Source organism: Eurosta solidaginis, chromosome 4 (genome assembly GCF_040869045.1).
Source record: "Eurosta solidaginis isolate ZX-2024a chromosome 4, ASM4086904v1, whole genome shotgun sequence".
Lineage (NCBI taxonomy): Eukaryota > Metazoa > Arthropoda > Insecta > Diptera > Tephritidae > Eurosta > Eurosta solidaginis.
Genome location: NC_090322.1, coordinates 203,747,443 through 203,771,294, shown reverse-complemented (window position 1 = coordinate 203,771,294; position 23,852 = coordinate 203,747,443). Strand labels below are relative to the sequence as shown.

Genomic DNA, 23,852 nt, shown 5'->3' with positions numbered 1-23,852 from the left:
CATTGATTCCTACGGGCTTGAGAGTTCGGTCAAACGTGCTTCGTACGACAAACGTCCGTACGTACGGCACACGTCGGTGGATAACTGCCGCATTATGCTGAACCTAATACGCGTTTTTGAAGATACGCCTCGTGTGCATCTTCCTTTAAATTATTTTCAAAGAAAAAATGCTTTGCTTTTAAAAACTTTGCTAATATTCTCATACATGTATACTACTATGGCTGTCGCTTTCATACTACTATTTCATTATTTAAAAAAAAAAAATTTTTTCTGCATAATGCTCCCTTGTCACATGCGTTCTCAAACACAGTTGCCACACCATGTTTTCATTTAGGACCAAAATACATCGAAAGAAAGACCAGATCTCAAAAAAGGACCAAATTTTAGGTTTTTTATTGGTATACAAACAATTGGGATGTTTCAATGGTTTAATATATAAAATTTTAATAAAGTAGAAGCTTGGTTTTAATTCAAACTGCACAAACAAAAATAAAGTGCACCTTTAGGTATTATATGTTCACATTTCTAGGATTAGTCTATGTCTTTCACCAACCAAACGTTGTGAACCTAGTTTTGCTTGATTGCATTGGAATAAAGTGCATAGCGCAGTTAGGTTTTATTAAAGAACGGTTAAAAAATTTGCGTTGTGGCAAACTCAGTAAATCGTAAATAAAACTAAGCAGTGGTGTTAATGCTATTTTATAGATGTCTACTTTTTCCCTAACAGTTTAAACTTCATACCAGAGCCTAGATTCAGTAAGTGTGAGTTGGAACTCAGACTAAAATTCAAGTGTCTTAAAAGTTTCAACTGTGTAAAAACTGAATACCGATCGAAATATCTAACCACTAAAACAAGCCTTTTTTCTGATAAGTCCGTTGTTTCATCAAAAATTAATGACAATGTGTTTGCCCGAACATTCAACACTTCCCTTTTTAATGCCTTGCCTAAATTATCTACCGGGTGAAAAGTCATTTTCCTGCTACATTTTATAGATAGAGCAATTTTCGTGGTAAGAATTCCAGCTTTTCTTTTCGGTTAAAAACGACATACAATTTATCTTGATAATTTCTTTATCGATAATATTTCCAAGTGTTTCAACGGAAACGGTGGAAATTTTTTGATCATAGTGTACCTATACCAAGTGTGTCAACTAAGCGATAAACGTCAAAACTACAAACAGCCTCGCTCACCTGATGCAAATCTCAGGTCTAGAGTTGCATTTTTGGTACGTAAGAGTACTTCAAGCTGAGTTGCATTTAATAGTTAAATAAAACTTTGTAGTATTTACAGATGTAATAGTTCATATATTTCCGCGGAAATAAGAATACTAGATTTGTAGCCTGCAACAATGCGCAAACATACGGAAAGCAAAATTTATTTAAATTAGAGTCAAAATATAAAGCGCCACACGTGTAACATGGAAAAATTTCACTTCTAATACGGCCCATACATGATACAAAAACCATGCGCAAATATAAAACGACGAAATTGGTGCAAATGAAAATTTTGACATACACGGCACAAAAACACTGCGCAATATTCATTTTTAAAGTAGCGCAACAAATGAAACATGTGTTTTAATTGTGTAAAAAAGGCACTAATTGCATAAAAAACCACTCTTTATTTTCCACAGTGCTGGTAATTCATGGTATAAGTCGAAAAAATTGCACAAGAAGATTTTATTTTCCATTGTATTTATAGTATATATATTTTAATTTCAAGACCAGCTCAACTCATTGCATCACTGCGCAATATTAATTTTTCAACTAGCGCAACAAATGAAACATGTGTTCTAATTGTATAAAAAATTATTTTGTATTATTAAATTTGTGTGAATTCCTGTTACAAGCTAGAGATGGTCCTTACGCCTTCGATATTAACATTTTTTAACAATAATTGCTGATGTTATATTATCAGGAACCACAGGTAAACTGTGTAAGATTCACCATACACGAAGAAAAAAGCATGTGCAATATTTGCAGACATGTGTAAATATCAAAATCATTTTGATTTTAGCGCAGTTCTCTGCGCAAATAGCGCAACCAGTGCACACACCGGTCAAATCCTTGTGCAAATTGGTAATTGGCACAAGGATACTTGAGCCGTGTAATTGGCGTATAAGGCTGTTTACACAAATGCATAAGGGCAAAATTATATAAAACGCTTTGGTCACTTCAAAAGCATATATGACACTACTTTATTTTTGCTTGGATTTCAAGCTAAAAAAACTAACGAAACTTTTTCGGAACTTCAAAACACAAAAAAAATTTCTATCATGAAAAAGCGAGGCCACTATTCCCCCATAATTAGCGAGTTTGTCATGTTTTTGTTTATGTTTTACATTTTGTTTTCACATTAACATTTTTAACGATAAAACAATGCAAATAACACGCGCAAATTATTTCTTTCTCTAATGGTTCACTTTTTTCACAAGAAACTTGATTCTAATTGTGTTTTTATGCACCAAATTTTCAAACTAAAAAAAAAAACATTCATTTGTCTGAAAAAAATAAAGAAAAAACGGCCGAATGTCAAAAAAACCTATCGAAAAACAAACTGGCTCGTTTGTTTTTAATGAAAGGTTGTATTTTTCTTGTATTTCGTTAGTTTTTTGAAATATAGTTTAGCGTAGGCACGCAACCAAAGCATTTATGTAAATTTTTCGATACTTCGCCCGACAGATGAATTAATGAATGCAACACAACCAAAGCGTCTGCTTAAATCCGCCTTAATTTTTGTAGCTGTGAAAGCCTCCTGCAAATATAATGGTGCTGTAATTGCAAACAAATCAAACTCCTATATGACGCTACTTTATTTTCTATTACCTTGTTTATACCTACAAGAAAGCCGTTCTGAACACAAACCGAGTTGACTGAGCACACATTTTCATCAAGTGTTTATACTCTCATCCCTATATCGATATCAAAACAACCGCCTTGAATTGACAGTACGTGACAGCTGTGAATTTCGTGGAAGTTTTGTAAAATATATTAATTTAACAAAATTCTATTTTTATCAACATATTTTTTGAAGTAAAGAAGTAACTATTACATAAATCAATAATTTTCCGTGTACGGGACTCACGCAAATAAGTACATAAAAGTAAAAGTGAGTTGTTGTGGTCATTGGAGCACTTCAAAAAGCAGATGCTATAAGTTAATTTTCTACAGGTTTTTGTTATTGCTCTAAGGGTTATTTTAATAATAAAAGTGTGAAACAGCGATGGAATTTAACAATAAAATACTTGTATTTGGATTAATAAAATCGTTGCAAAGCAAAAGATTGATAGTCACAAATCATCTTGTAAACACTAACTCCTGCGTTGAGAAGTGCTTGAATGAAAGAATAAAGAATATAAGAGCTTTGCTTCTGTCCCAGGCCAGTCTACCAAACATAGTTTTTTCTACAAATATACCTCGGATCAGAAATTTACATAAACGCCATAGAAAAGAAAATTTCTGGTGGTTTCTCCTGCAACCAGAAAATGAAGGTTGCTACATCGAGGCTTTTCGAATGAGCAAAAAGTCTTTTACTTTACTCTGTGGTAAATTGGAACCCTTACTCCGAAGAAATTGCATACCTTGCATCACACAACCCCTTCCTATAGAAAAACAGGTAGCCATATGTTTATATAAACTCGCTTCATGTGGAGAATACCGAGTAGTTGGTGATGTTTTTGGTGTCCACAAAAGCACAGTACATAAATATTTTCATACCGTTGTCGACGCTCTCCTCCAAGTACAGACAGAGCTAATAAAGTTCCCGCAAATAGATGACGCTTTGAAAATTGCTGCTGAATTTGAGAAGAAATCTAATATACCGAACATTATTGGTGCTATCGATGGTAATTATATTTAGCTCTTATTACTAGAAAAAAACAACTAGCGTCAATATTATACAAGGATAATATATTTTATCAATTACTATTATATTTTGTAGGTACCCACATACCGATGTTGCCGCCTAGTGAAGGGTACTTGGATTATATTAATAGAAAGGGTTGGCCTTCGATTGTAATGCAGGCAGTTGTGGACTGGAATTATATGTGAGTATATCTTTTGTTCAATACCGAAAGGCCCGAAGCGGTTTTGTGTAAAATTTAAAATCCCAAACTCAAGTAGGGTCTAGGGACAAAGAGACCTCTCAGCTCCTTTTATAATTTGTTAATATTTTTGAAACGATTTTCGCACTACGTAACTATTATTATTATTATTATTATTAGGCCTTTATACACGACGACCTTTTCTATCTTTTGTGCTTCACCTTTGAGCTTATTGCTCTAGGCGGAGGCTCTTTATATATCTGAGCTCCTTCGCAGGCTTTTTAGCCCAAATCACAAAAGGATTTAGAGTCACACCACCTAGGTGGAAGAGTCTCTGTCTTGCTAACGCAACGCATTCGCAGAGTATATGAACCGGAGTTTCATCGTGCAGCTCGCAAAACCAACAGATTGGTGCATCCGATAGATTTAGCTTACTGAGGTGATAACGTAGACCGCAATGCCCTGTATAATAGCCAGTAAGAGTTCATAGATCCTCCCTTCTTAAGTTAATAAGCCTCGCCGATGCTCTATGTGATGGCTGTATAAAGCTGTACCGTCCTGTAGAAAATTGTTCCAGGACGGTGAAGTTCTGCGGCTCGTAATATTTTCTTATTTAAAGAAATCGCACGATAGTGAGTCATCCTGTCTGAAACCCCGTTTAGTTTCGAACGGCTCGGAGAGGTCCTTTCCAATTCTGACTGAGCTGATGGTGTTACTCAACGTCATTTTGCATAGCCGTATCAGTTTTGCAGGAATATTTGGATATAGCGGCATATAGGCAACTCCTTTTCATGCTGTCGAAGGAGGATTTAAAATCGACAAAGGTGATGTGTGTCGATTTTCTTTTCACGGCTTTTTTCCAAGATTTGCAGATTACAGGATCTTCATTCTTGTGGATTGGGCCGAGAACACATAGATTCCAATCGGCAGGCATTCGCTTTATGAGCTCCTCGCCGCCGAACTTGATTAGCTCAGCCGGGAACCCATCAGCGCCCGCGGCTTTATTGTTTTTTAATCGGGATATTGCTCTTCGTACCTCGAATTAAAAGTACAAATTGGAAGAGAACCTCGTCATTGGATGTACTTCTTCTTGCCCAACCGGCACTTCCTCTTTTCAAATTGCCATCAGGCTTTTCTAACAGGACTCCTAGGAAACAGGCTATTTCGACAGGGTTAGACCAAAGTGTTAGAAAGTGGATTCTACTTAACACTAGAAAAGACGAATTGTATCGTGGAGGTCCTCCACATGCGATACATATATTAACATATTCATCGGCTACAGGTGGTGCGTAAGCGTTTATAATGGGATTCGCTGTGCTTTTATCTACGAAACACTTTACCGCCAATTCGTGGATAGTGTATCTTTCTCCCTCCAGAAGGTCCGATTCAAAGGGCACAGTAGATGTTAATTTATACTGCCTTATTTCGAAGTGATGCATACGGAGATAGCCGTTAAAGGCCTGGGAGTGAAACAAGGCTATTGACAAGAGCCCCACTCAAGATTTTAGGGAATTTAAATTCGGTAGCCCTAAGCTATCGGCAATCTTCGTTGATAATTCTGGTTGGGCCCTTCAATAGTATTAAATCTTGTGCAATGGTGTATCGTCATTGCACTTGTATCATTTTTTTACAATGATGTTAAACCTTTGCCCAAGATTGTGAGCACCCTTATTATGTAAAAGCGAGTTCGATACAATTTTTTATTTTAACAGGTTTACTGATGTCAGCGTTAAGTTACCTGGAAGCACTCATGACGCAACCGTATTTAAAGAGTCAGGGTTATTTAAAAACTCTTCGAAACTCATTCCAAGATCCACAAAACTAATTAACAATGTAGAAACTCCATTATTTCTCTCTTTTAATTGTCATTTGAGCACTGCTCGAATTGTAGCGGAAAATGCGTTTGGCCGTTTTAAAGGGCGATGGAGATGCCTTGCCAAAAGGCTTGATGTCAATCCCAGTTTCGTTCCAAAAGTTGTTCTAGCTTGCGCTGTATTACATAACTTTGTTGAGCAAAAAAAGGAAACATATCTGGAAATTTGGTCACAATCGTCTCAAAACCTACAAGAATATCCACAGCCTCAAGACACATTTTCAACTGAAATAATTTCAGACGAAAGTATGCATCCAAAAGATTTAAGAAAAAATTTAAAAAATTATTTAAAAGATAATTTTCCTTTCAGGACAAGTCACTATAATCATTAATTTTAATTTTAACCAGGGGCGGTATCGTCGTACCCTTCATGATCGAAACCCATTTTGACTCAAGCAATAACTATGAAAATGTCAGTAATACAACTTTTGTTAGCGTACCTACTTTTGTTCATTCCTTCCTTTAAATTCATTAATTATTACAAATTGATCTGTATATGTATTTTATATATAACGTTATATATAACGTATAAACTTTAAGTAAAATGTAATAATATAATAAAATAAAAGTAATGGCATTTTAAATACAAAATCAATTCAATTGATCAGTCAATGTTTGCATTCAGTTTCTTAAGCATTTAAAAGCATATTGCTTTCTATTCACAGCAACAAAACTACACGTGTCAAACGATTTGATAACAATATTAAAGCCACTGTATGCATTTAATCTTTAATTAGTAATAATATAAATGAAAAAAAAAATTAATTCAATTAACTGTATACCAGAGCTATTAAAAAAAATATTTTGTGTGTTTCGATTAGATGTCAAAAAAGAAATCTGATAATATGAGCCATTAAGGATAGGGTTCCCCGTACCAACAACACAGACCATTTTTTATTCCGATTTGTATAACTTCTAAATTATACGCTTGAATATTTTTTTTTATTATAATATTAATGGCTAACTTTAAAATTTTTAAATGACAATTGAATTAACTTCTCGGCTAAAAAATTTATTTTCTTTGAATCAGTTACATTTACATTTACATTAAATTTAAGTAAATAAAGTATCTAACTGATTCAAAGAAAATCTATTTTATGGCTGAGAAATCAATTAAATTTTCATTTAAAAATTTTCAAGTTTATTATTAACGTAGTAATAAACAAATTATTTTTCGCATTTTTTTATTCACTTTTTAACGTATCCATAATAGGAATATGGCTCATATTATGAGATACATATTTCGGCTCTAAAACTTTTAAGCGTGTAGTATGTTTTGAAAACATTTTGAATTTTTATTTAAGTTCTTAGTTATTATTATTAAAAATTAAAGTTGTGTTGAACATTGAAATGTACACTTACTCCTTATTCATAAAAAATAAAATAAAACTCTTATAATTGGAAACGTCTTTATAAGACCTTATAAACATTTTCTCTGTTTTATGAATAAAGGCTGCTTGACCCGAGCTGCATTGCGAGTGATATGGATATTTTTTAATATTCTTATTCGCGAATGCGAGTGATGAGAATATTTTTTATTATTCTTATTGTGATGTGAGTGTGAAAGAATGTATTTGAATATTCAAAAATGAGAAATTTCCAATCCTGGTTGTTCTTTTAAATATAGGTTTGAAAAAATTTCTTTGGGGTATAAGTAGGTATTCGCAGTTTTTGAAACAAAAAAGCTTATTTGAGCTTATAACTTTTCGCAGCATTGGACCATATTAATGAAAAGTAAGCAATTGCTTTTTCTCAAGATTTGAAAAATTTTACATAAATTTTTATGGAGAAAGTTTCAAAAATTGAGTAAAAGGTCTAAAAACTAAACACTGTCCCTACAGGCGTGTTTAAGTCATACCAAAGTGGAACTCAACTTATACAATTTATAACGTCCGTATTCTTGAGCTGTGACAACGCTTGTCATATTGATTTAATCGTGACTTTTAGCTTTATTCTGACCTTTAGTGCAGATTTTTTTCCAGTAAATAGCTTCATGGCCCAAGTTTATGATACAAAAAATGTAAAAAAAAGCGCTGTCACTGCTCAGAATACGGGTGTAAAACTTATACAAAACTCTTTGCTTTTTTATAAATTTTGTACATAGTTTGATTATATGTATTTGTGTTTGCATGAATTAAATTCGGGCACCGATGTTTCAGCCAGATGTAGCTTGTTCCTGCGATTCCGCAAACGATCCAAAAATATCAACATCGTTATGAGAACCCGATACTACTTCCGAAGTCAAAGAAATTGAAGGAGAAAGGAAATGATGTGGTACGTAAAGAGGAATATTATGTGACTGTGGTGTCTGCATTGTGCATAGGAAAGAATTGAACATTTTAACTGTTTCACGACGCTCATCTTCTAGCATTTTCTGAGTTTGTTTGCGATTTTTTTCTAATAAAAGTTCAACGTTGCTTAAATGGGTTTCATCTTGTTTTTTCATAGCGTTAACTAAATTATCTTGCGTGTTCTTCCACTCATTTGTAAAAGATTCCATAACTTTCGAATAAGAAGCCTTTTCTGAAAATATGTATAAAAAAATGTGTACACTTTACTTAAAAATCAAAGTTAAACTGGTTGGACAGATATCCAACCGGAATCATGTCGAAATCATTATACGGTTATAAGTTCCATACCAAATTGCAATGAGTCACTCGTACCAAGGGTAATACTTGACATTAGTATCCTACAGGTAAAACACGAGTTATATTTTAAATCACTCCCAACTGTCATCAACCCAGAGAGGTACACTGCACCTAAGAACTATAGATCATGTAAAATAAGACTCGCATTCCCACGACATTAATCGGGCTCTTATTGCAATTTGGTTTGTAACCCCTCACGTATGGACTTACTTTGATTTTTGAAAGTTCCTTTATTTCGGGGAGTGCTGCATGGGACGTTGGGTTGTGAAGTATTTTCAGACTCGCTGCCTAGAGGATCGTCCAAATTCACTTCCATAAAGTTACACTGTGACGTGTTCATGTTATTGGAATTCACTTCGACTTGTGAAGTGTCCTCACCTTCTGCCGCTACTGCAGGGCGATTACCAAGAACTTCGTCCAGCAGCTCAAAATACTCACATGTTTGTCTCCCAGCACCACTTTTATTATTATGACGCTTAGCTTTGTAATAATCACACTTCAAAGTTTTAAATTTTGCTCTAATCTGGATGGCATCTTTATTTATTCCTTTGGAATTTAACTCTCTAGCCACCTCCTCAAAGATACAGCGGTTCCTCTTAACCTTACTGTCCAGCAATTTAAGGATGTGTCGTTCTTTAATAATGGATATCATTTCAACAACATCCCTTTCTCTCCATATATTTCTTTTCTTTTTATTTTCCATTTTATTTTGCAAGAAATCTGTAATTTAATTAATTTGCAAATATACAAGTAAACCGCGAACTCAAAATCAGCTGTTTTTCAATTCGCTTTAAATACTAGATGTGTTTATACGCTCTGTGCATGCGTCTGGAGATAATAACGACCGATTTTAAAACGAGTGTAAGTCAAAAAACTTTGTACTTTTAAAGCGAATTGAAATTTAGTTTATGCATGCGTTTTGAGTGAACTCATATATATTCAAAACGACTTATGCATGCGTATAAACATAGTATATGTATTTTTCTTGTATTTTCTCTTATATTTTTTGTCGAGGGAGCCAATAAGGTTTCAATACTGGTGAAAGTATGTGAACTATATTTGAAAAAACTAACGAAATACAAGAAAAATTCAACGTAGTTCATTAAAAACAAACAAGCCAGTTTGTATTTCGATAGGGTTTTTTGACATTAGGCAGTTTTTTCTTTATTTTTTCTGACAAATGAAAATTTTGTTTTTAGTTTCAAAATTTTGTGCATAAAAACACAATTAAATTCAAAGTGTAAATTGTGTGTGCAAATGAGTTTTCAATAAGTGTACATTTTTCAGTTTTTCATAGTGAACTTGGGTACAGAAATTCAAATTAAAAAGTTTTTCACAATAATTTGAAAAACTCTACGATTTCTCTGCTTTTTACAATTAAAGAAGTAATCCTCCGTAATAAATTAAACTTTTAATGAAAATCAATAACTCTGAACTGAACACTTTTCGCCATGATATAAAATTAAAATGCTGTGGAACAGGAGCAACACTTTTGTGACTACATAAACCCTGTTTCAATCTTTTACGTCTCTGCACAGAACCCTAATTGGCCTTTTTCAACCGAAACAACAATAGCAACCCAGATTTTCCCGTTATGCCCACTTAAGCGAGTGTCTGTCAGAAAGAAGTCAACACACTTGTACTTGTACACTATGTTTTTGATAAACGATTAGCTTAACGTTAAGGTGCATCCCTGGAATAACTGCAGTCCTTGTTTACGAATTTAGAAATAATGAGAATGGCAAACACGAACGAGTATGAAATATAATGTCAAAATGTATATGCACATGGTTGTATTTCAATGCACGAAAATGCTTTAAAAGCGCATAAAACTGTTAAAGTTGGAAAAAAAATGTTATATTAATAAAAAGCTTCTTTTAATAACAAGAAATACGCCTTGTATATTCTATTTATACATCAATTGGTAAGGTTTATCTCACTTTAAAATTTAAGCTAAATAATCTAGTTTTTTTTGAAATTGCGTCGACAACTGTGCGTGTGAATGTGCGAATTTCTCCGATCAGCTGCTAGTTGCGCTACTTGGTAAAATTTACAATGATGGTTTTGCTGACGAGAAGACTGTGAAGTCATATTCTTTTGCTTTTGCAATTTTAGAAAATAAATAATTTATTAAAACCAAAAAGCATTTGCAAAATAACTAACACTTGGAGTTTATATTCAATGTAATAAATAAAAATCTCACACGAAAGAAGCCAAAAATGAAAGTTAAAGTGATTTTGTGTTTCTACATTTGTTGCCTGCTCCAACAGGAAATTCCATATTTGGTAAATGCCGAAAGTAACCAAAATGCAACGTCATCTACGATGCAAAGTGCATCAAATGGTACTAATATAATAACCAATTTTCAAATCAAAAATACAACCAATGTAACAATAGCCCAACTACAGGAGGTGGCAAATAGCACAGAAAATAAGGAGAGTGGCAAGTATAAGAGTCGAAAAATTGCAAACACAGAAAATGCCCCCGCCCCACCAATTGGAAAACAAATACTAATCAACAAAGCGAATAAAACTACATCTGATAGGAAAGCACTGCTACAACAACAACATAGGAAAGACACAACCAAATTAACAATGGTTGCGTCAAATGTTCTTCTAGATGTTAACAAACTCAAATCACAGCCAAGTTACAATGTGAATGCAAATGCATCTTATAGTAAGAATACAACCGCTTCAAAGGAGGTTGCGCCAAATGTTATAGATTTGAATGCACTGAAATATAATGAAACGACCGTCGCTGTTAAATTCAACCAAACAATAAATGCAAAAAATAGTTATAACAAAACACTACCAATTTCTACTCCAATTGCCAAAGTGGACCATGATGCGTCTGTTTCAAATAACACGGAAGAACTTAAATCGAACAGCTCTGTAAAGAATGAGACATCTACAACAACAACAAAAACCACAACTACAACTACAACCACCACAACCAAACCCAAGAAGCCAGCAATTACATTGGGCTTAGGCGACTTTCCACATTTACCAGGCGAACCAATTCCCACCAAAAAGACAACATATTCAAAATTGCCAACGTCTAACGATATTTCAGCACCAAATGCTGAACCTTCCCAAGAAATGAATAGTGGATTTAATTATCATAGAAGTCGTGATTTTATTGTACCCATTATGACAGTTCTCTTTACAATACCTTTGGTTTGTGGAGTAGTGATTACCACTTATCGTCGTTTCCGCGATTGTTGGTCAACGCGTCATTATCGACGTATGGATTTTCTGGTTGATGGCATGTACAATGATTGACAACTGTTTAATAGAGAAAGAGCTAACAACCATTCACTGCGGAAATTTGATGATACTGGAGAAAAGCCAATAGTTAATGTGGACGATGTTTGTACGCAATTGTTACATTAGTGTCGTGCGAAAGAATAACAATTTAACATGCTGTCACATTTATATATATAGGCATATGAGTGAGATTTGCTGTATATATTAACGGATTCTCAATAGTTTCAAAAATGTTTTCTTATAAGTATATTAGCTGCATAGTTTGCTCACGGATCTATTGTGTAGGTATTAAAGAATACACTATTTTAGATGCCTTTTAGTTATACCAAATTTGGAAATGAAAATAATTTCGTTTTATCGTAAAGAGACTGTTATATCAGTTTATTAAGGTAACTTAATGCGACTTAAATTTTAAAAATTTCGTAACTAACGTTGTTTTTGGTTTTGGCTGTAAAAAAAATTGCCGCAATTATTATTGATACCATGATACAAAAAATGGTATGAACAGAGACTCATCGTTTGTATTTCTTGATACATAATATGTCATTTTGCAATGTTGTTGTTGATACTCCTTTATATCTCATTATGGTTTAAAGGACAGGCAGTAAAAATCGGGCATATTCGGTTAGACCTAAAAATATGGGCATATAAACGGAATAGCAAAATGCTTACAAAAAAATATATAAATTAAATGGGCTTACATAAGGAAGCCCTAGGCGATATCCACATAGAACCCAGGACAGACCCGGTGAACCCTGTTATCAATATACACTCTATTCTACCTTGCAGAAAAAGAAAGCATACTACCAAGGGAGACACCATTCACCCTGGCCCAGCATCGAGACCTTTGAGAACTCTTTAAAGAAAATCAATGAGGTATAATGCACACCTTTTCTGAAATTTGATTACAGTTGGGTTTCGGCAGTTAATTGCTTGTATTGGAGACCAGCCTAGTTATTCATTTTTGTATACATTACAAATGTATAAAATTTCATGCAGAACTAGATACTAGTTTACTACATAAAAATGTATGTATATTAATTATACTTTTAAGTTTATATTAATATGAAAAAGAATTAAAGTTTTTGAAATTTAATTCGTCAATTTCCACACGTAGTTAGAGCTATTCTGTTGAGGCATTTACTAAATAAATAAAATTAATTATCTGACTGGTTGGTAATATATAAACAATGGCTTCCATATACTTCTTATTTGGAAAATAAGTTAAAAAACAATTATTTATGTGACTATAAAATTATAGTTTATAATTAGATATAACCCTTATAAAATGTTCTTATTACTGTATAAACGTTATAAAAATGTAAATTTCCATACAAGTTTATGTGCTTTGTAAGGCTTACAATCTTTACAAATTTATATTTTTAAAATATGTTTTTATAATGGATTTAAAAAAAAAAGGTATTATATAACTCAAAGCAATTGTTTAAAATAAAAGTTTAAATGTCCCGTACATTTTAAAGTGCCTTATAAAGGATAATTGGTGTTTATTTCATTTAGAGTACGTTTCCATAAAATGTGCATAGAATTTACAAAATAAATAAATAAAATGTAAAATGTAATGTAATACATATATGTATGTATGTGTACATATAAAACAAACTATAACTTTATGCATATATATTATGTTGATTTGTGCTAATAAATAAGTAACACATACTTTAAAAATAATAATTAAAAATATTTATCGATATTATTATTTGCCTTTTACAACTTGTCCAAATACAAGCGCTTAGCTCTATAGACTAATATACTTTGGAACTGCCTCACGACAATATGGAAAGATGCGGCAGCTGATGAGTTAGGAACACAAAAGAGACTTCCCAAGCGGAAAATATTTACAAGCCCTTTGGGGGACTGAAGGTTGCTCGCCTATTTCAAAAGTGGAATATACCGCGATATAAAATAAGATTTGATAAATTTTAATTTGATGCTAGAGAAAATTTAACTATCTGAAGAACTTAACCGCTCTGCACCAATATTTTATAAAAGCCTGCAATTACTGGCGTATGCTGATGACATTGATAACATCGGCCTGAACACCCGTGCCGTTAGCTCTGCTTGCTCCAAACTGGAAAAAGAAGCAGTAAAGTTGGGTTTGAAGGTGAATGAGGACAAAATGAGGTACCTGCTGTCATCGAGCAAAGAGTTCGCGCATATGCCCCTTGGCAACTACGCTACTGTTGGCAGCCATAATTTCCAAATAACAAAAATACTTCGTTTATTTGGGAACCAGCATTAACACTAACATCAGGTCTGAAATGCAGCGCAGAATCACTCTTGCCATTAAATGCTGCTTTGGATTGGATAGGCAATTGAAAAGTAAATTCCTCTCTCGGCAAACGAAAATCATGCTCTGCATGTCACTTATCGTCCCCGTCCTGCTAAATGGTCATATATGTAATACTCCTATATTGCTAATAGAAAATGCTCGCAATGTGTTTTGAATTCGAAATCAAACCAAGACAGCCTATAAAATTTTTGTGATTGTAGCAGCATAATTGTGACAAGAAAAAATTTTAATTTAGGTACATTCGATTATTGAATACAAAAAAACAAAACGTTTAAACAGCAATATATCGGCACTGTGATGTTTGGGAATGTACTTAGCCTTTTGTAGCAATATAGGAGTATTACATATATGTAAATGGTGCAGAAGCATGGAGGATGACAACATCAGATGAATCGGCTCTGGGAGTGTTCGAGAGGAAAGTTCTTCGAAAGATTTATAGACCTCTACGCGTTCGTGATTGGCGAGTACCGAAGAAGATTTAATGATGAGTTGTACGCAGACATCAACATAGTCCAGCGAATTAAAACGTAGCGGCTACGCTGGCTGGGCATGTTACGCGAATGAAAGATGACGCTCCAGCTAAGAAAGTGTTTTTATCGGAATCCGCCTATGGAAGCAGAGTAAGAGGGCGGACCCCACTCCACTGGAAGGACCAGGTGGAAAACGATTTAAACTCCCTTGGTGTGATGAATTGGCGCCAGTTAGCAGAGCGAAGAAGCGACTAGCGCGCCTTGTTGGGCGGCCATAATCGTTTAAACTTCTACCAATACACAAATTTACCTAGATTACCCTCTCGCTCCCTTAGTCTACTTCTTGCTTTAGCTATAGGGGAATGCGCTCTGTCTTTGTTTTGCATGCACTATAAAATATGCATGACTACGGGAGTTCCAAGAATGATATAAAACACAGATCAGTGATATAAAATAATAAAATACTACGGAAAATTATGAAACACAATTGCTAAATTTTGTGAACGAAATGGGAGGACTGCAAGAAGCACCGAACTATACATTGCACGAATTGCATATGATTATTGAGTATATTTTGTTGTTGTGACTTTACATGCCGCGCAATACATGCATTCTTCCCAATCGTTTGCAAGACAAAGCAAGTCTCCCTAATGTTTCATATTGTAACGAATTTAGTGAAATTCCGCTTATTTGAAACCTTCTGCTAACGTTTGAATCGCCAAACTGTTGAATAAATAACTCCAAAAAATGGTCTTTATTAGACTACTTTGAAAGTACTTCACAATAACACTTATACTTCACAACCAATAGCGTTCTTAAATCAATAGTGATTGCTGCTTTTATACTCTCCGTTGCTTCATTCGCTTATTTCTACTAAGGTCTAGTAATTTCGTGAATTTCATGCTTGGTTACCAGCCATCTACTTACATGTATATTTGTAGTTTATAGTCTTTCGCATAGCCATATGCGTGTGTATATGTGAGAACTAATGCTGATCATTACATGTGTTTATCTCTCCGTTGCCTTGTAAGTATGTGGGTAAATGATGATTAATGGGTTTATGTAGCTTGCTTTAATGTTTTTGTTGTTGTGCATTTATTTATTGATGTGAAAATTCGCCACAATATTTATACTGCAATCGCAAGCAGCTTAGATATGCAATACGCCTTACAGTAAAACATGTCCAAACGATTTGATCAATAGCAGAATTTCCCACTTAGGGAAATAAACCGTAGACGTCTACCGCTTCTCTTACCTGTCTGTTTGTCAAATCTGACATTTGTTTATGTATGTATTCAGAAGCCAAATCAAAACGTTTCAAATCCAGCTACGCCACTCCATAAAATAGCTTTAAATATGCGCAATAAATAAATCTTGCTAGCCCATTGACTGATGGGCCTCAAAGACACTGTAGTGGTTCCCCCAGCGGGTTAGGGGATCAGAATATACCCGTGGTAGGTATGCCTGTCGTAAGAGGCGACTAAAATCCCAGATTCAAGGGGCTGTGTAGCGCAACCTTTCAGGTTGCCAGCGCAATATATAGCTTCTCCAAACCCAATTGTCAACCTCACCTATCCGCGGCGAATCCTGTTTCACTAACAGACGAGGCTCTGGCGACCCCAAGCTCCTCATGGAACTTGGGGGTAGGGAGGGAGGGAATGGCTTGAAGGTTTAATGTGTTGGCACCTTAATGGTGCTATGGTACCGGAGCGTACCGGATTTGTATCCGGCAATGGACCATCACATCGATAACACTCCCCAAAGCCTTCGGGGAGCAACCTTATCGCTACAACAACAACAACAACAACAACACTGTAGTGGTTGAGATGGGTGTGCAAGTAGATCAAGCTTTGTTGTTGTTGTAGCAGTGCTTCGCCCCATCCAATAGGTGCGACCGATCACAAATTGTCATCAATATCCTCTAACGGGAGTCCAAGGAGACTTGCTGTTTCAACAGGGGTGGGCCGTAATGAGAGGGGTGTTAGAGGCGTTGGTTCCACAGGAAGTGTGCAAGTTTTGGGTATTGATCTTTGAGTACAGGATTCACCGGGCAATTCCTGGCATGGAGGTCCGACGCCTGTTTGTGGAGTTCATTAAGGACCTGATTGTGTTTTTTGGCTTCATACGACTGTGTTCTCAGGTGCCGTATTTCCTCATAATGCTTACGGAGATGACTCCTTAAGCCCCTGGGCGGTGTTGGCTCATCAATCAGATGTCTATTGGGATGCCCTGGTTTCTCGGTATTCAACAGGAACTGTTTGGTTAGCATTTCATTTCTCTCCCTGATGGGGAGTATTCTCGCTTCATTATGTAGATGGTGTTCTGGGGAAATGAGAAGACAAGCCGTGGCGGTTCTGAGGGCAGTATTTTGGCAGGCCTGTATCTTCTTCCAGTGAGTAGTCTTTAGGCTTGACGACCATATTGCGGACGCGTAGCTAGGAATCGGCTGGACAATTGCTTTGTAGTAAATTAAAATAACTTAATTAATTATAGGAGAGTATATATACATAAAATATATAAAATAGGTATTCCTTATATATATATTTATAAACTAACATATTAATATTATGGTGAACCTTTATAGATTAAATTACCGATTTGGTAACGAGAGATCAAAAATGTCACGTATAAATTGGAGACGGTTAAGGAGTGTCGCACAGGGGTCAAAGTTACGATTTCTTCTAAAAAAAATTTATTTTAATTTTTAATTAATACCTAAAATCGAACTTATGATTTCAGGGAGCACAATTTTTTCTATACTGTAACGATTTTACTTGCAAATCTTCTTATTTGCAACCCTCTGCTAAGTTCGAATCACTAAACTGTTGAATAAATAACTCCAATATGTAATAATGCAAAATGGCCTTTATTAAAGTACTTCACAATAACACTCAAACTGTGCAACGAATAGCTTAATAACCAAACTGATTGATAGCTCAAATGAAACTCTACTATTCAAAATAATACTGCTCTTGCTCGCTAGATAGCGTCTTAATCGAAATCTCAAATCAAACTGAATTCCAGCGCCTCTACAATTGCCGCCTTTTATACTCTCAAACTTCTCAGCTGTAACTACAATTGCATGATTTTATAGTTTTTCTCATTGCATACTTTCAGGAGTATCTCAGATATATGCATGTGTTTGTGCATTAACTCTTCGCTGCTCGTATACGTACATGGTACATATGTGTAGACGCAATTATTGTTTCGTTTATGTAGATACATAATGATTGATCTATGGATGTGAATTCACGTCACTGCTTAGCATCGGCTTAGAGACGATAGCATCGCTCAGTGCTGCTACATTCGTTACACTGCCCTCCACCTAAGTCTGATCGTCCCGATCAGACAAATCTCTCAATGTATACGCTGCCAGCCTTTCCAAATGAACCACTCTTCTAATCCGTGGTTTCCCAGTGATTTGTATGCGATAGATGATATCACTGATCTTCTTCACAACTTTGTACGGGCCTTCCCAACTGCACCGAATCTTGGATGGAACACCTTTCCGCCGGTGAGGGTTGTTTAACAGTACCAAATCTCCCGCCAAGAAACCTTCCGAATTAAAGTTCTTGTCATGCCAATGTTCCATCTTACTACTCATTACCCTGGGCCGTTCCTTCACACTCTGTTGTTTGGCCAATGAACTACTTCGTAGAGCTTGCGCTGGACGGATTTGCTTTGCATAATCAGTATCGTTCCGACGCTTCACAACAGTAGTATGCCTCGGCTTGAAACCAGCCTTGCATTCTTTCTGCGAAATCCTTTCCTTCGTTTTAGTACGTCCGTTAGGGCTTTTCAATGCCAGTGTTTCTCTCACAGGTACCTTCAGTCTTGATTTGTTTGGCCCATTTGTTCCATCAACCTTTACCTTTGAATTTCGTGGCCTTTGTCGAGTCTTCTCCACCAGTACCCGATTATTGCTGAACCCTTTTTCCAAACTAAAGTTAAGTGGTATGTCCTGGTTCTTATAGCGCATAATTTTTCTCCGCATATCGATCCTGATGTCATGGTCAACCAAGAAGTCCATTCCCAGTATGACTTCATCAACGATCTCCGCCACAACGAATTTGTGTAAAACCACGACCTTCCCAATTAGGACTTCACATATCACTTCTCCCTGGACTTGGTTATACTCGCCTGTGGCCGTACGCAACCTTGCTCCAGGTAATGACTTTACTCTCCTGTAGACCAAATCAGATCGAATCAAGGAATGAGATGCCCCCGTATCTACAGTCAGTACACGCTCTTTACCATACACATTCCCTCTAACGGTAAGACTGCTAGATTTTCTACCAATTTGCAACACAGATATCACAGGGCATTCAATAGCTGGATCTAGCTCTCGATCTCTACCTCTTACTCGCTCTTGCTCATCTCCTCCAGCTATGCGTTTACGGCAACCCACATTGTTGGAACTACTAGGATCAAGATCGCAATGACGGGCAATGTGACCGGACTTCCCGCATTTGAAACATTTGATAACTTTTTCACTCCGCTTTTGCGATCCTTTCAGCGCCTCCGATATTGCGTCTACCCACTCTGGCCTTTCTACCTCCACACGGCGTGCTTTGTAAACTGGCTTACACAGAAGCAATGCTGTTTCCTGAGTCAGTGCATGGGATACCGTTTCTGCGAATGTAGGTTTTGGGTTTGCATATGTCGCTCGCTTCGTTTCTACGTCCCGTATGCCATTTATTAAACTCTGGATTTTTACCCTCTCGGTGTACTCCACGGGTGCGTCCGCATTTGCCAAATGTGCCAACCTTTCAACATCCGAGGCAAACTCCTGCAAAGTCTCATCCGCTCTTTGGTAACGGTTTTGCAACTCAATTTGGAATATCTGTTTTCTATGCTCGCTTCCATAATGTCTCTCGACAGCGGCCATAAATGCTTCATAGCTGTTCCGTTTGTACTCTGGAATAGTCTGTAAGATTTCAGCAGCTGGCCCTTTCAATGCTACGAAGAGTGCAGCAACTTTATCTTCAGTATTCCAGTTGTTCACTGTAGCGGTCTTCTCAAATTGTAGCTTAAAGGAAAGGAACAGAACCGTCAAAGGATGGTGTTTTTACTTTTGGATTACTCGCTGAAACTGCTGGACGATTTGGTTGTAACTGCTCGATACGTCCTCTCAAAGCATCCACCTCGGCCTCGATTTTATCCTGTCGACCACTGAAGCCTTCATGAAACTGGGTTAGTTTTTCTTCCATATGCGCTTCCAGTTTAGATGATATACGGACTTCCTGCTCTTCTAGTTGTGTGGAGATCTGAGATGATATCTGTGCTGGAATTTGTGCCGACATTTCTGAAATACGCGTTTCTTGTGCTTCAATCTTTGATGTTATACGTGTCTCTTGGGATTCCATCTGCGATGTAATCTGTGTCGACATTTCTGACATACGCGTTTCTTGTGCTTCAATCTTCGATGTTATGCGTGTCTCCTGCGATTCCAATTGTGATGACATGTTGGTGAATATTTGTGATGACATTTCGGACATTTGTGCCGATATTGCAGCCAATATCATGTTCAAGTCTGTGTTCGCCATTGTCTGCGGTATTTCATTTTTCTCCTCCAATTTTGTTGTCTCATCGCCATCAAGATGAAAGACATACTCTTCCACGTCAATTCCTTCTAATTCCATTGCCCCTCGTAGTCGTGCCTGAAGTTCGAGTTTAATGCCGGTTGTATTCAATCCACGTTTCTCCAACTCCTTCTTCAGTTGAGGGATCATCAATTCACTTAACTTTGCCATGTCCTTGTTGTCCTCTGGAATTTATTCAACAATTCCTCTTCTGACACCAATTGTAACGATTTTACTTGCAAATCCTCTTATTTGCAACCCTCTGCTAAGTTCGAATCACTAAACTGTTGAATAAATAACTCCAATATGTCATAATGCAAAAAGGCCTTTATTAAAGTACTTTACAATAACACTCAAGCTGTGCAACGAATAGCTTGCTTAATAACCAAACTGATTGATAGCTCAAATGAAAATCTACTATTCAAAATAATACTGCTCTTGCTCGCTAGATAGCGTCTTAATCGAAATCTCAAATCAAACTGAATTCCAGCGCCTCTACAATTGCCGCCTTTTATACTCTCGGATTTCAACGTTCGCATCTTCTAGGCGCTTCCAGAAGCTACTAGTCCAGCAGCTCTTCTCAGCTGTATCTACAATTGCATGATTTTATAGTTTTTATCATTGCATACTTTCAGGAGTATCTCAGATATATGCATGTGTTTGTGCATTGACTCTCCGCTGCTCGTATACGTATATGGTACATATGTGTACAAGCAATTATTGTTTCGTATATGTAGATACATAATGATTGATCTATGGATGTGAATTCACGTCACTGCTTAGCATCGGCTTAGAGACGATAGCATCGCTCAGTGCTGCTAACATTCGTTACAATACGATGCAAACATGTTTCATTCAGTCAGGTGAGTGATAGAAAATTTATTCCATGAACTGCGAGTTGAGCCAACTGCCAAATGAAAAAGTTATCATTGTTATACTCAGCTGAGCAGAGCTCACAGAGTATATTGTGACGAATATTAGCAACACTAAGGGATACTATCATCTCTAAGCCGATACTAAGCAGTGACTTGTTTGTACATAAACAAATCAATCATTATGTCTACACATATGTACATGCCAGCAGCGGAGAGATGCTCACAAAAGTATGCAATCATCAGCAAAGTATTTCTCACACATACACATGCATATATCTGAGATACAAAAGTGAGCAATCATTTGTGCAAGTATCACTCACATATACACGCGCATATGAGAAGCGCACTGGTAAACAAGTAGTAAATTCTAGAAGAAGAAACGCCTAGAAGTATGCGAACGAGACATCACAGAGTATAAAAGGAGTTAAAGCTGAGTAATCAGTCATCAGTTTGATTTAAGCACGCAATTGGTTGCGAAGTATAAGTGTTATTGTGAAGTACTCTAATAAAGACCATTTTGCGTTATTGAATATTGGAGTTATTTATTCAACAGTTTAGCGATGCGAACGTTAGAAGAAGGTGTGAAATAAGCGGAGTTTCCCTAAATTCGTTACAATATTAACTTTGTCCGCATAACGGTAATCCGTAACAGCATAAACTAATCGAGATAGATATGGACTTCTATATATCAAAATGATCTGGGCGAAAAAAGAAATTAATTTAGCCATGTCCGTCCGTCCGTCCTTAAACACGATAACTGGAGTAACTTTTGAGGTATCTTAATGAAATTTGGTATGTAAGTTCCTGGGCACTCATCTCAGATCGCTATTTAAAATGAACGAAATCGGACTATAGCCACGCCCACTTTTTCGATATCGAAAATTTCGAAAAACCCAAAAAGTGCGATAATTCATTACCAAAGACGGATAAAGCGATGAAACTTGGTAGGTGGGTTAAACTTATGACGCAGAATAGAAAATTTATAAAATTTTGGACAATGGGCGTGGCACCGCCCACTTTTAAAAGGTAATTTAAAAGTTTTGCAAGCCGTAATTTGGCAGTCGTTGAAGATATCATGATGAAATTTGGCAGGAACGTTACTCCTATTACTATATGTGTGCTAAATAAAAATTAGCAAAATTGGATGACGGACACGCCCACTTAAAAAAATAACAAACTTTTAAGTCAAATGTTAACAAAAAATTTAATATCTTTACAGTATATAAGTAAATTATGTCAACGTCCAACTCCAGTAATTATATGGTGCAACAAAATACAAAAATAAAAGAAAATCTCAAGTGAGCGTGGCTCCACCCTTTTTCATTTAATTTGTCTGAAATACTTTCAATGCCATAAGTCGAACAAAAATTTACCAATCCTTGTGAAATTTGGTAAGGGCATAGCTTCTATGCCGATAACTGTTTTCTGTGAAAATGGATTGAAGGTACGCCTAGTTTTTATACACAGTCGACCGTCTGCCCTTCCTCTGGGCCGTTAACACGATAACTTGAGCAAAAATCGATATATCTTTACTAAACTTAGTGCGCGTACTTATCTCGACCCACTACTTTATCTTGGTACTAAAAATGGGTGAAATCCGACTATGACCACGCCCACTTTTTCGATATCGAAAATTTCGAAAAATGAAAAAAATGCCATAATTCTATACCAAATACGAAGAGTCACCCTGGTCCACATTTTGGTCGATATCTTGAAAACGCCTTCACATATACTACTAAGGGTCACTCCCTTTTAAAACCCTCATTAATACCTTTAATTTGATATCCATATCATACAAATACATTCTAGACCTTTATGGCGATATCTCAAAAAGGCGTCCACCTATAGAACTGCGACCCACTCCCTTCTAAAATACTGTTACGAATATTAGCAAAACTAAGGAGTGCTGCCAGCTCTAAGCCGATCTAAGCAGTGACGTGAATGCACATCAATAATTCAATCATTATGTATCTACATAAACGAATCAATAATTGCGTCTACACATATGTACACATTCCGACGAGCAACATTTACATACAAGGCAGCGAGAGATGAGATGTCACACACCGATGAATTTACTTATACGCTTATGTGTGTGCGGGAGACTGTAAACTACAAACACATGCATATACCTTATCTGAGTTGTCACAAGAGAGAGCAATAATTTGTGCACGTAGTTGTGGCTGGCGATTTTGTAGCCGAAACAACTAGTAACTTCTGGAAATCGAAGAGCCTAGAAGTATGCAGCGTAAACTATAAAAGCGATGCAGGCGAGTAAGAAGTAATTCAGTTTGATTTGAATTGTCAAGCAGTTACGAGTAAGACGATATCTAGCGAGCAATAGCACTATTATTTTGAAAGTCAGTTTCCTTTAAGATATCAGTTTGGTTATTAAGCTATTCGTTGCACAGTTTGAGTGTTATTGTGAAGTACTTAATAAAGGCCATTTTTCCATCATTCAATATTGGAGTTATTTATTCAACAGTTTAGTGATTCGAACTTAGCAGAGGATTGCAAATAAGAGGAGTTGCAAGTAAATTCGTTACAATTGGTGTCAGAAGAGGAATTGTTGAATAAATTCCGAAGATTGGGAATACAACTTGGACATGGCAAAGTTCAGTGAATTGAAGATCCAGCAACTGAAAAAGGAGTTGGAAAACCGGGGATTAAATACAACTGGGAATAAGATCGAACTTCAAGCACGGCTACGAGAGGTAATGGAATCGCAAGGAATTGATGTGGACGAGTTTGTCTTTTATCCGGATGGGGACGAAACAACAACAA

General features: G+C 36.1%; 2 protein-coding genes across 3 annotated transcripts in view; both read left to right on the top strand.

The window, feature by feature from the left end:
• Positions 1–23,852, top strand: part of LOC137250912 (band 7 protein AGAP004871-like) — a 104,854-nt gene that overhangs the window by 33,606 nt on the left and 47,396 nt on the right. The window lies entirely within an intron of this gene.
• On the top strand, positions 10,606–13,488 carry LOC137250905 (probable serine/threonine-protein kinase nek3). Its single transcript, XM_067784601.1, has one exon. It carries the CDS (start codon positions 10,784–10,786, stop codon positions 11,843–11,845), a length of 1,062 nt encoding a protein of 353 aa, XP_067640702.1. The 5' UTR covers positions 10,606–10,783; the 3' UTR covers positions 11,846–13,488.